Below are 14,193 nucleotides of genomic sequence, written 5' to 3' on the forward strand. Positions count from 1 at the left end.
GGTTTTATTAGGGGCAGTCCTAATGCCAACACGAATTTCTGACTGGAAACTGTTGTTTTAATTTACATTACAGAGCATCAGTCCTAGAAAACCAAAAGATGAAGACCCTTCTAAATTGAGAGAATGTTTTAATTAATCTTACAACGTTGAAAAGTTAGAAAATATTCAACTGACGTTGCCAAGTGAGATTATTTTTAATATTAATAATGATTATTAAAACCTTTTTTCCTATAATGACTCAACTTCTGTCACAAATTTAAATAAGCTTATTTCTACAACACCTTACACAGAAGTCTCAAGTTGGACGATATCTATTCTCTATTGATGTTCTCATCCCAGAGATTAAGATCTTCAGAATAGGACTTGAGGAATTGATACAGGCAGCTTTATGAACTATGCGGCCATGCCATGCACATGCAAATTAAACCACAGCAAACCAAATTAAACAAGAAAGCAAATTCTTGATTTTGTTTTTACAAATAGAATTTTTACTTTAATTGAAAGGTCAATAGATTTGCTCAGTACTATGCCATTTGTTTCGGTTGAACAATTTTGAAGAAATCCAACCAGCCCTAGTCACCAATCTCTCCTCTGTCTGGGGCAGCTAATACTTGCTTCCTCTGGAATCTTTCCTTTTGGATTTCTTTATTCCTAATTCAGAACTGACAATAACTTGGGCTCAAAAAAAGAGTAAAAAAAATTTTAAATCCTTGTTGCCTGGCAATGAATGGAATTGTTAGTTTGTGTTCTAATCTGGCTGATATATTTATTCATTCTTAAATTATAGAGACTGTTGTGAAGTACAGTATAAAGTTTTTAATCACAATAAACACACATTAAAGAAACCACACCTCCTGTGTTTTATTGGATGTGTTAATCCACCCCGAAGGAGGAAGATAGCAAAATTGCCCAATCAGAAAAGAAGGAAAATGAAGTAGTCACTTAAATTTGCACACTGCCATTGATATTTTAAAAGAAAAAAAATCATTATCAATAGTTATTTTCTCATTTTAACTATTTTCTGTATATAGAGTAGTTCTAGACAGGGTAGAAAGAATTCTTAATTTTTATCTTTCTTGTGTAAAGTAATACAATACTTTAACTTGAGAAATAAAGTTGTTCATTTTTGTAAAAAAAACTTTGTAGAATTAAAAAAAAAGAACTCTCTCTAGGTAAAAGTTGGAACCTGCAATTTCAGAAAGAAAAATTAGCATATGGCTGTGGGTCTGTTTTCTGGAGTGGTTGGGAGATTTTCTGTATTTTTTTCCTGAACTGATGTTCCCTTGTTTCCTTTCATTCTATAAGTTCTATAACCTGCCCTGGAACATCGAGTTCCATCCACTGCTCTCCCTGCTAGAAGATGGCTAGTCAACAATCTGAGTGATAACACAGAGGAACCGAAATAGCTTGTCTTGCCTAAATCCAAGCCCCTTGTTTCCTGCTGAATCCTCTCCCGTTTCCTGCATCACTTCATCGGGTACTGAGGGTGTGTCTGATTGATTTGGTCAACACAAGCTGAAGGAGAAGACGGAATTACAGAAATAAAGAGATGGTAAGAAGGGAAAACTAGTTTTTATTTTTAGTAATCCAGATTCTCCTCATTTAAAGTCATGCGTGAGGCTCCTGGATCCCTATGTGTATTGTACTCTCATCTGGTGATTCTAACTGTTCACCTGTTGGTGCGGTCCTGGGTCCCTGGGGCCTTAGGCGATGTTCTCATTCTAATTGTAACCGTAGTATTTTAAATCTGCTAACATCCTTGTAATATATAATCATTTATGCATTTATTGATAATTATAATCATTTTACTTATAGCAGATTGTTTTGAGAACACAGATGGTGTCTTATTCATATTTGTTTGTTTCTATATCCAACCCAAGTTTCTATCATAGTGCCTTCAATTTAGCTGGCATTCAGTACTTGTTATTGTACAGAATTCACTGTTAAACTGGGGTAAACTGGAGTTTTCTGTCCTATTTTTTGAAAACGAAACATACCTATTTTTTTAATAGTGCAAAATGGTGTGAATTTTGGAGTTTCATACCTGGACCAAGTTCACCAGCGTATCTCTGAAGTGTCCCGAGGTCTCTGAGTAAATGTCCTCCTGCAGGTCCCAGCTGTATTCTGGGTACGAGAACGCACATGTTGGAGGGTTGGTTTATGATAGAACCACGTATCGCTGTGCTTGCCTAGGTCAGCGCTACTTCCCCCGTATGAGTGGAAAGTGAGGAGACATCTAATCTGCTGACATTTCTTTGTCTTTTACCACATTCTACTCACATGAAGCCAATAAACAGTCCACCCAAGTAATTTGACAGCAATGGTAACATAGGCCCAGGTCGGTTTTCTTAAAAAAAAAAAGTACTATGTCTATTCCAAAACTGAGAAACAACATTGAGAATCATTTTACATTCTGCAATCTTTTTTTTTTTGCCGTACGCGGGCCTCTCATTGCCTGGGCCCCTCCCGTTGCGGAGCACAGGCTCCGGACGCGCAGGCTCAGCGGCCATGGCTCACGGGCCCAGCCGCTCCGTGGCATGTGGGATCTTCCCGGACCGGGGCACGAACCCATGTCCCCTGCATCGGCAGGCGGACTCTCAACCACTGAGCCACCAGGGAAGCCCGCATTCTACAATCTTTAAAATTCAGAATCCTGCCTTCTCTTTCCTTAGCGCACTGCCCAGCCCAGCTCTCCCCAAGTCTTTGTCCTGTCTTAATATTTTCAGTGAAGGGTTTTACTTCACTCCCCTTGGGAAAGTCTTGTTTTTGTTTGAATGCAATAGAGCTGATTGTCTGTAACATTTTCTTGACAGTTCAATGTCACATAATACACGATGCAATGGAACTTACGACATTAAGCCTTTTTAAAAATGAAAAGAGTTAACCTTTCTACTTTTAAAATGTGTAAAAACCTGATTCTGAGGTGGATCGCAGTGGTTATGAGGTTTATGTAAATTGAAGTAGTTGCCCATATTTGTAGAATTTGCTGAGCGATCATCGCGCTTTGCTTTGTTCTGTCTTTATACCTGGTCCCTCCTAGGTAAGAGATACGATGCTCCCTGAGCCACTGTGCCAAGTACTTGCTGTCCTAATGTAAACACCCACCTCATAGAAACTAGTAATTATTTTCCTGGAAAGTCCGCTCAACTTGATTGTCTAGGGAATTGTTTCATTTTTAGTACCCTAATCATCGATTCTACCTAGTGAATTAATTAGTCTTGAGTGAGTGGTATTTCACACATGAGTGTCTTAGAAAATTCTTTAAAATACATAAACTGGAATATTTTACATGTTATTTGAAAAATATAAAGTTTATATGAGTGTAAAACATATGTACAAATGTGTATTTCCTTACGCAAATAGTAGGCTTCTCGCATCTGGAAAATTTCTCCGTTTGTTCTTGAAGCTAATATATCAATGAGGCAATTCTCATCAGTGCCTGCTCCCTAGAAGGACAGAGTGAGAGAAATATAAAGGCATCTGTGCTGGAAATAACAGTGCACTCTGTGCAGTAAAGGGATACAGCCTCCCTGGTGTTCTGAGAGGTGGCAGAGGGCAAGGAAGTATGTTTGGGTTAAAGACAGGCCCAGTTCAGTCTGCCTCTGCTACTTACTAGCTCTTTGGTCCCAAGAAGATAATATTATCTGAAACTCTGTTCCTTCATAGAGTAAAACAGCATGGGCATTTCTAAATAATGTGGGAAAAGATGTTTAAACAATGCTCATGACACTGATTTTTTTCCTGCTAGAATATCAATTCTTGGGCAAGCTCGAATTTGATCCTGGGTCTCTAATTTTGCACAGATGTTTTAGAGATGTCTCCCTGCCTCTCCCAGGATGTGGACTTCTGCACCATTTGCCTAAACATTTGGACTGGCTACTTTCTGTAGTCTCTTTCAGCCATAGGCATAAACTCTTCTCTGATGGTGATTTTAAAGACAACACATCTTTTTCAGAAAGCTTCAGAAATCCTTTCCATCCTATGAGACATCGATACAATGTAACAGTGTCATCTAAACAGTAACATAGGACTTACTTCACATCATTTTGCAAGAGGTAGGGATTGACATTATGCAACACTCAATACTCTGTAATAGGCTATATGGGAAACGAATCTAAAAAAACAAATAAAAGTGGAGTGGATGTATGCACACGTATAACTGAGTCACTTTGCTGTACACCTGAAACTAACACAACAGTTTAAATCAACTATACTCCAATAAAATTTTTTTTAAATAGTAAAAACAAAAATCAATACTTTTGAGATCCATATCTACTCGCTGAATTTTAATTGAGTAAATTCCACATATGGAATTGTAAAAAAGAGTTAGTTGAAATTCATATTTTACATAAGGCTTATTCTGATCTACAAATATGATGGCCCAGATCCAGATTCCTTACTATTTTTTCCGTTTCCCTTTTCGAGTCACACATTGTTCCCAGACCAGGGTAATCAGGTCATTGGCAGGCATTGTATTGGAATGATTGCAGCAGCTCTGCAGGTGTTTCACATCAGCATTTGGAAAGATGTGAAAAGCCGTTTGGCCTCCATCCCTAGCCAACAACCCTCTAACAAATCTGTAGTTAATTTCTTTCCTGTAAGAAAGAATTGCTCTAATCCTTCAGAAGTAACATTTTGCTACATTTGAGCAATAGTGTTTGTAAAGGATTATTTTAGGGTCACAGAAATAAAGATGTCATCTATAGTTTGTCTCTGACTCAGCATTACTGCTGACTCATTACTTTATGAGCCCAATTTATACCACAGTGTAAAGAGATTCACATGAATTATCATATTTCCTCTTAATGTATGAAGATACACTTGGGAGAGACAAATCCAAACAGCCCCGGAAGCTTTCCTTTTGGCAGATTGCACAGAGCGGGGTTGGTGGGTCTGAGTTTGCACAACAGGAGAATCCACTGATCCCGCCGCTGGACTCTGGAGGTCCCCCTTTTCCTGACACCCCCCCCCCCAGCATTTCTTTTGTTTCTTCTTTGTGCAGAAGTTCCCTCCCCTCCCTGATCACACACAGCAGCATCATAGGGCAGGGCCCGCACTATGGAAATATTTTCTCATCCGACCTCTACCTTCATGGCGTGCCAGAGCTCATGGGCATCGTAGGAGGGCGGTGGGTACATGAGGCCCACCATGACTTCCTTGAAGTGATTGGAAAGCTTCTCCTTCAGGTCACTAACCAGGTCCTGTGGAGGGAAAAACAAATACCTTCATTATATCGCTTACCAATTTTATGAGAGAAATGGGATAATTGCAGAAAGTCTTCTAGCACGATTTCCTTTTCCACGTCACTTCACATAATAACTAGTCTGGTTTTAGTTCACACGTGTGTACGTGGATTACACGAGATCGTGGACTTGAGGGTTTGAAAATGACTGATGTGATGACATCTCTGCATGAAACATCATCTGTATGGATATTCTAGTCAAGTAAACACAGAGGGATACTCCTTCCCTAATCCCAACCCGACCCCTCTTCTCATCTCATTATGAAAATAAATAAAATTTGAAACCTGAAAGCATATTACTTGGGAGTGCTTAGTTTTCTTGTGTGGAATTAATGAAAGAAAGTCCTTAAAGAATATATGCATTTTATTTTATCATTATAGCAATGTCTTTTAGCAAAGAGTTTCTGGTTATACTATTGCCAAAAAGCTTATATAAATGAATTAAGTAGTCTTAGAACTTTCTTCAAATAGTCACATGAATATACTTACTGAAAATATTGAAAATTAAATGCTTAAAAGGAAAAATAAGTGTGCTGGATTTTTGGCCTTGAAATACAGGTACAAGAGCATGAAATTGATCGTTTTAATGTGACTTTCCTTTTACTCATGTAGAATGGATTGTTTAAAAACATATGTTCAATTTATTTTTTGTAGGGTTACAAAGATATCTGAAAGATACTTAAAATTTACCATTTCTTGCTAAAATGTATAGTGTATATTCAGTTTTATGTTGAAATACACAATATTTTAGTTCTGACTCGGTTCAATAATATAATTCAATAAGGCATAATAAATAAGCTTTGTTACAATAAAAACGAAATAGTCATAATTTTCATTTTATTTAGTATAATCTGGAAGCACGTTTCCTATACTGTGGGTTTTCTTTTTTAACAAATAAAAGCATCATCCACAAGGTGATAATTGGTAACAGGGAGAATCTATTGAATTTGCGCCCAGGTCAGTGCAATTTGTTTAATGAGCAGTTAATAGGTGTCTGGAGTTGTGGCAGGTGCTTGGAGTAGATAGATATAAGACTTATAAGATCGCTTCCTCATGGAGCTGGTAGTCTAGTTAATTCCCTCGTTCACCATCGACTGTTTCTAATCCCTTTACCAAATAGTCCTGACGGTGCTATTAGGAGACAGGTGATAGCAATGGATAAAGCTGACGTGAACATCTGAGCTCGTGAAGGCTTTGTTCTCATGCTTCCATGAGCTCAATACATCTTTTTTGAAGGAAAGATGGCAGTGTATTCAATGAGTGTTTATTTCTACTCTTTCCCAGACATGGTGGTAGGAGCTGTAGAAAAATAACACAGGGTCTCTGTTTTCAAGAGGACCAACATCCCGTAAGCCCAGACGTAACGTAAGTAAAAATGTGAGCTAATGCTTTCGAAGGCTCTGATCTTCATTTTTCACTTTATAAGATCCTAAAGCAGTAGTTCAAGAGAGTTCTAAGAATTCAGATAAGATATCAGAATGGCCTTACAGGATCAGAGGACACAAGACACAGTTACACAAGGAAGGACAAGTGGCATGGAGATAGGAGTTCAGATGCCATTTGTGATGGTTAATTTTATGTCAGCTTGGATGGGCCACAGCACCCGGACATTTGGTCAAACGTTCTTCTAGATGTTTCTGTGAAGGTATTTAAAAAAAATTTTTTTTTAATTGAAGTATAGCTGATTTACAATGTTGTGTTTGTTACTGCGGTACAGCAAAGTGACTCAGTTATACATGTATATGCATTCTTTTTTCCTATTTTTTTCCATTATGGTTCATCCCAGGATATTGAATGTAGTTCCCTGTGCTCTACAGTAGGACCTTGTTGTTTATCCATCATATATATAATAGTTTGCGTTTGCTAACCCCAAACTATCAACCCATGCCTCCCCCACCCCCCTCCCACTTGGCAACCACAAGTCTGTTCTCTATGTCTGTGAGTCTGTTTCTGTTTAATAGATAATGTCATTTGTGTTGTATTTTAGATTCCACATATAAATGATATCATATGGTGTTTGTCTTTCTCTTTCTGACTTACTTCACTTAGTATGACAATCTCTATCATATCATGTTGCTGCAAATGGCGTGATTTCATTCTTTTTTTATGGCTGAGCAGTATTCCATTGTATATATGGACCACATCCTGTGAAGGTATTTTTTAGATGATTAACATTTACATCAGTGGACTTTGAGTAAAGCAGATTACTCTCCACCATGTGGGTGGGTCTCATTCAGTCAGTTGAAGACTTTATAAGAAAAGATTGATTTTCCTTCAAGAATTCTACCAGCAGACGGCCTTTGGAACTGAGCGGCTACCCTCTCTGAGGCTCTAGCCTACCGTAGTCTCTGCTGGCCTGCTGTGTGTATTTGGGCTTGCAGTCCTCTGTAATCACGTGAGCTAATTCCTCAGAATCTCTCTCTCTCTACACATCTGTTGACATCGTTCCCAACAGTGAGGACCTTGCATAGTTGGAACAGCATGTGGTTGAGATGTTTCCTTCAATATGGCTCATAATGTGCCTCTCACAGGTGTTTATTCTCCCACTACAACAAAATTAACTTCAAACTAACAATAAAAATATAGCTGGAGAATCCCAAATGTTTGGAAATTTTAAAATGTACTTTTGTATGATCCAAATCTCAAAGAATATATCACAAGGGAGTTAGAAAATACTTTTAATTTAATGAAGGTGAAAATGCAACATGTCAAAATTTGTGAGATGTGGTGAAGATAGTAATTGAAGATACACTTTTAGCTTTAAATATTTATGTTAGAAGAGAAACATACAGTCAATGACCTAATCTTCCACCTCAAAAAATCTAGCAAAAGGAAGAGTAAATTAAGTCCAGGATAAGAAGGAAGGAAATAAGAATAAGATCAGAAATCAATGAAACTGAAAATTAATGAATACTAGAAACTGTGAATGAAATCAAAATGTAATTTTCTGAAAAGATGAGTAATGTTAATAAAATTCGAATTAGACTGACAAGAAAAAAAATACAAAAATATTGGCAAAGTAAGAGTGATATATACAAATACTACAGACATTAAAGGAAAAAAGAATATTATGAACATATTTATAACACTATATATGTAAGTGAAATACAGCTGATTTACAATGTTGTGTTAGTTTCAAGTGTAGAGCAAAGTGATTCAGTTATACATATATATATATTTTATTTTTTTCCAAATTCTTTTCCCTTATAGGTTATTACAAAATATTGAGTAGCGTTCCCTCTGCTATACAGTAGGTCCTTGTTGTTTATCTATTCTATATATAGTAGTGTGTGTCTGTTAATCCCATACTACTAATTTATCCCTCCCTCTCCAACCTTGGCAATCACAAGTCTATTCTCTGGGCTGTCAGTCTGTTTCTGTTTAGTAAATAAGTTCATTTGTGTCATATTTTAGATTCCACATATAAGTGATATCATATGATATTTGTCTTTCTGTTTTACTTCACTTAGTGTAATTATTTCTAGGTCCATCCATGTCACTGGAAATGGCATTATTTCATTCGTTTTCATGGCTGAGTAATATTCCATTATATATATGTAGCAAATCTTCTTTATCCATTCATCTGTTGATGGACATTTAGGTTACTTCCATGTTTTGGCTATTGTTAATAGTGCTGCAGTGAACATTGGGGTGCATGTATCCTTTTGAATTATGCCATCATCAAAAAGTCTACAAATAATAACTGCTGGAGAGGCTGCTCACCACCTATAGGTTATGTTTATTGCCTTGCTGGTGCATCCCTAGAAGCTGCCTGTGGCTGCATCACAGAAACAGCCAAGCAGAAGCTAAGGCTTGACTTGCTGGAGAGGGTGTGGAGAAAAGGGAACCCTCCTGCACTGTCGGTGGGAATGTAAACTGGTGCAGCCACTATGGAGAACAGTATGGAGGTTCCTTAAAAAACAAAAATAGAGTTACCGTATGACCCAGCAAACCAATTCCTCAGCATATATCTGCAGAAAACCATAATTCAAAGATACACCACTATATTTTAAAATTTAGTTGAAATGGTTCGATTCCTTGACAGACACAAATTACCAGAATAAACTCAAGGAGAGTTTGAAACTCAGTCGAAATTTCCTTATATTTATTTTGAAAAACTGGATTCACAATTAACCCACACTCTTAATCTCTAGACCCAGGTGAAATCACTTGATACAATCTATGAAACATTTAAGGTGGAAGTAAAATCCACTCTACACAAAATCTTGTAGAAAGCAGCAGATGAAAGAATACTTCTCAATTTATTTTATGTGACTAGTGCTGTCCTAATACCAAAAAAAAAACAACCCAAAACAAACAAAAAATTAAATCCAGCGCAGTGCCTTAAAGGTTTAAATGCAAACAGACCAATGGAATAGACTTTTATGTAGAGAGTAAAGGGTCCTGGCAGCTGATGGAAAGATAGAAATGTTAGAATTATCATCACTTTTGCGAGACTTCCTCTGACCCTCGGGGAAGCTGATCATTTCTTTGCCACCGCTGCTCCACCCTCGCACTTATTACACTAGATTTAAATGACCATATTATATGCATTTATGTCCCCCCAACGTCTATCAGACACGGACTTTCTCACAAATGTCCCCAAATCCATCATCTCGCTCTGGCACAGTGCTGAGTACTCAAATGTGCAGAGTACGTGGTATATAATGTATAAATGAACATGTGAACAAGTGCGAGAATAAAGGAATAAATGTGGGAGGAGAAAGCCCTGAATTTACTGATTAAATGTAAAAGATAAAGGCAATGGCCTGGGCACTGCAAAATCTTCCATTTGATCTTCAGTCACTTTTTGGGTCCGTATCCCTCCCAAACATTCATAACAGCATCTTCCCTTACTTCACCTGTGATCGCCTTGGGCGCTGACCCTGAACACCTGTGCGGTTTCCACTGCTGATAGGGATCAGCGCGGCCGCTAGATGGCGCGGGGGAGCTTTGCTTTGGAGCGCAGGCGTGCGTGCGTCTGTGCGTGCGCGTATGCGTGTGCGTGCGTGCGTGTGTACATGGCTCTAGCAAACTGATTTCATAAGGTAGCTCGAGGAAGTCAGAGAATTGGGGTGGAACAGGCAGTGCCAGGCGTCTTCCCAACCCGTCGCGCCCAGGCCTGGGGGTGGCGTGTGGTTCCGGTCCTGGCCGAGCATCAGCTGTGAGGTGACAGGTAGGTGCCCTTACTTCTGTGTCTGCTTCCCGTATGTACAGTGAGAATTCTAACAGCACCCACCTCATAGCATTGGCCTTAACAGAATATATTTAACTCAGGTGGAATTCTTAAAGTATTTTCTGGGAGGTATGAGGCACTCAAAATATCTTCCCCCCGCCAAATATTAGGTAATTTGCTGCAGATTAAAAATGGCTGATACTAGCTGTTTCCTCTCTCCCCTCTTTCTGTCTCTCTGCACCCCAGAAGTTTGCGTGTTACACTGCATTTCTCACACGTTACCAATATCCATTGTCAGTAAATTCTATGGTCTCTAACTTACATCCAGAAACTGACGATTTTGTCCCACTTTTACCGCCATGACCCTGGCTTCGGCACCGTTGTGGCTCCTTACGACAATGCAGCAGCCTCCGAGTGAGTCCCCTTCTGCCCTTACACCTGTCCTCCCCACACACACCTGACAGGTGCTCCTGGAAAAATGCCGATCAGTTAGTCACTCCTCTGCAGAAACACCCTTTGCCACTCCCAACTCCAGGATGAGTTACAGCTACTTTTGTGCAGCTGAGCTCGGGATAAACAAACATGCAGGTGTTTTATGCGATGGTCACCAAGGCACACGATGTCCCCTTGGCCAATCTGTGCCCTCACCTCCTGCCCCTCCTCTCCCTGCTCACGACCCCCCTCCACCCCCTGGGCTTCCGGTGGCTCCTGGCACAGCAGACCTGCCCCCTCAGGGCCATTGCTTTCTCCTCCCTGTAGCTTGAATGTTCCTTCTCTAGCCCAGCACGTGGCTCGCCCCTTGGACTTCTTCACAGAGCCTGCCATCGTCAGGCTATTTACAATTACAGTAGGTCCTCTACATACAAACGTTCACGGTGTGAACTTTCAGAGATGTGAATGTGCCCAGAGAAAGGACAAAGAGAGAGAAGAAGAAGTAACTGAAGAACCGAAGAGGTTCACAACGCAGGAAACGGCAAGGGGATTTTCTCTATCTGAGGAGGCACTGTTAGTTTCTGAGGCACAGAACCCGAACATAGAACGGTACACGAAGGTTGCAGCAGCCGTTCAGAATGCAATCCAGTGCTACCGTGTCATCTATGACGAGAAAAAAAGAGCTACTACCCAGATATCACTGGATCGTTCTTTCAAGAGAGTAGATAGAAGTGAATCCAGCAAGGACCCCAGAACCTGTGCCATCAGCGTCAGGCGTGAGTGAAATTGCAGCTCGCCCTCCGTCCCCAATTGCTGACGATCCTTCAGCTCTGCCATCGCCCACCGCCTCTCCCTCCTCCAGTCAGTAACTCTTCTTGCCTGTTCCCTCGATGCCAGCCCCTGGATGCCAGCTGTTGTACTGGACTACTGTACTTTACAAGGGACTGTACTGTAAGATTAAAAAGCTTTTCTCTATTTTTTGTGTTTCTTTGTTTTTTATGTATTCTTTGTGTGAAGAGTATTATAAACCTATGACAGTACATACTATACAGCCGACTGTGTCAGTGGGGTTCCTAGGCTAACTTTGCTGGACTTACGAACAAATCGGACTTGCGAACGCGCTCTGGGAACGGAACTCGTTCGCACGTGGGGGGACTTACTGGCCACTTGGTCCGCCAGCACTCCCTGTCCTTCTCACCAGGCTTCATCTTTTCTCCAGAGCACTAGTCCCTTCTAACAGGACACGTTTCACTAATTTTTCTCTGTCTCACCGGGTAAAGACCCTGGCAGGGCTTTTGGTCTGTTTTATTCATGGCAGTTTCTCCAGCCGTAGCACGGTGCCAGCTACACAGCATTGGTATAAAATAATGAACGAATGGGTCCACTCGTATTTCCTCAGTTGTTTGTTTGGAGGCATTGGCTGCTCAAGGAAAAACAAGAAACGTTCCCCATCTGCACGCACTTTGATTTCATGGAGGGGCTGGAACTCAGGAATTACAGTGCCCTTGCACTGCAAATGGGCAAAGAGTGCTACAGTGGTTTTTCAGGGCATCACAAGAACATATCACTTTCATTTGCGAAGATACATATTGAATAATATGTTTAAGTAGCTAAACTTTGCAAGTTCAAAGAGGAGCCTTCAAACACATTCTCTAGTTAGAGTCTTAAATTCTCTCTGGGAGGGATAGAAATAGCTTTGCCAATGCAACCTTTGGAGTGTGCCTTTCCCCAGGCCGACTGCCTCTGCTTTCTTGTTTGCCCTACAGGGACGCTATGGACCTCACAGCTTGGCCCTGCATTAGGCTAATGAGTACATGCTGTTCAAGCTGGGCTGCTCTGAGCTCCTGGGGGCTGCAGGTGGGCCACCCACAGCAATTCCGACAGCTCCATTTAAACAAAGTAACATGGCGGTTCCTTTTCCTTTCTTCTTTTTACCTTTATCTAATTGTGTGCACTCAGGGGCAAGACATAGAAGGATGACTAGCACTCTGTCTGAATATGCTCAGGGGAATAGTTTTATATGCTTTTAACTTGTATGCCTTTTCTGTTATCATAAAAAAAATACTTGCTGTTGAAACACTCTGTGATGTAGGCCTGTACAAAGTGTAACTTAGAAGTTGTCTTCATTCTACCCCCACTGGTATTCATTGTGTAAATACTTGGGCAATTTTATATTATAAAAACACTTGTGCAAGCTGCTTTGTCACTGTGCAGTGATAAGTAAATTTTTTAAAAATTTATTTATATTGAAGTATAGTTGATTTATTATATTGTGTTAGTTTCAAGTATACAGCAAAGTGATTCAGATATAGGGTACTACCGGATGTTGAATATAGTTCCCTGTGCTATACAGTAAACCCTTGTTGTTTATTTTATATATTCAGCGTGTATCTGTTAATCCCAAACTCCTAATTTATCCCTTTCCCCCACTCCCTTTCCCCTTTGGTAACCATAAGTTTGTTTCTATTCTGTGAGTCTGTTTCTGTTTTTTATATAGATTCATTTGTATTATTTTTTAGATTCCACATGTAAGTGATATCATGTGACATTTGTCCTTCTCTGTCTGACTTAACTTCACTTAGTATGGTCACCTCTAGGTCCATCCATGTTGCTGCAAATGACATTATTTCATTCTTTTTTATGGCTGAGTAATATTCCATTGTATATATGTACCACATCTTCTTTATCCATTCCCCTGTTATTGGAAATTCAGGTTATTTCCATGTCCTGGCTATTGTGAACTGCTGCAGTGAACATTGGGGTGCATGTATCTTTTCAAATTAAAGTTTTCATGTTTTCCAGATATATGCCCAGGAATGGGATTGCAGGATTATATGGTAACTCTATTTTTAGTTTTTTGAGGAACCTCCATACTGTTTTCCATAGTGGCTGCAACAATTTACATTCCCTTTTCTCCACACTCTCTCCAGCATTTGTTATTTGTAAATTTTTATTGATGGCTATTCTGACTGGTGTGTGGTGATACCTCATTGTGATTTTTATTTGCATTTCTCTAATAATTAGTGATGTTGAACATCTTTTCATATACATATCGGCCATTTGTATGTCTTCTTTTGAGAAATGTTTATTTAGGTATTCTGCCTATTTTTTGATTGGGTTGGTTTTTTTGTTTTTTTGTTTTTTTGATATTGAGCTCTATGAGCTGTTTGTATATTTTGGAAATTAAACCCTTGTCTGTTGCATCCTTTGCAAATATTTTCTCCCAGTCCATAGGTTGTCTTTTTGGTTTGTTTGTGATTTCCTTTGCTGCACAAAAGCTTTTAAGTTTGATTAGGTCCCATTTGTTTATTTTTGCTTTTATTTCTTTGCCTTGGGAGATTGA

The 14,193-nt window shown here is 39.5% G+C and overlaps 1 protein-coding gene across 1 annotated transcript in view; it reads right to left on the reverse strand.

Annotated features, from left to right (window-relative positions):
* The window catches only part of ANXA10 (annexin A10), a gene marked incomplete at both ends in the record, with an annotated part of 133,879 nt that overhangs the window by 11,229 nt on the left and 108,457 nt on the right, over positions 1-14,193 (reverse strand). Inside the window, 3 exons of the mRNA XM_082656941.1 lie at positions 2,045-2,124; positions 3,356-3,446; positions 5,088-5,201. Of these exons, the coding sequence (XP_082513067.1) occupies positions 2,045-2,124; positions 3,356-3,446; positions 5,088-5,201 (285 nt within the window). The remainder of the gene's footprint in view (positions 1-2,044; positions 2,125-3,355; positions 3,447-5,087; positions 5,202-14,193) is intronic.

This window comes from Grampus griseus, assembly GCF_964374135.1.
Source record: "Grampus griseus genome assembly, chromosome: 6".
Taxonomy (NCBI): Eukaryota; Metazoa; Chordata; class Mammalia; order Artiodactyla; family Delphinidae; genus Grampus; species Grampus griseus.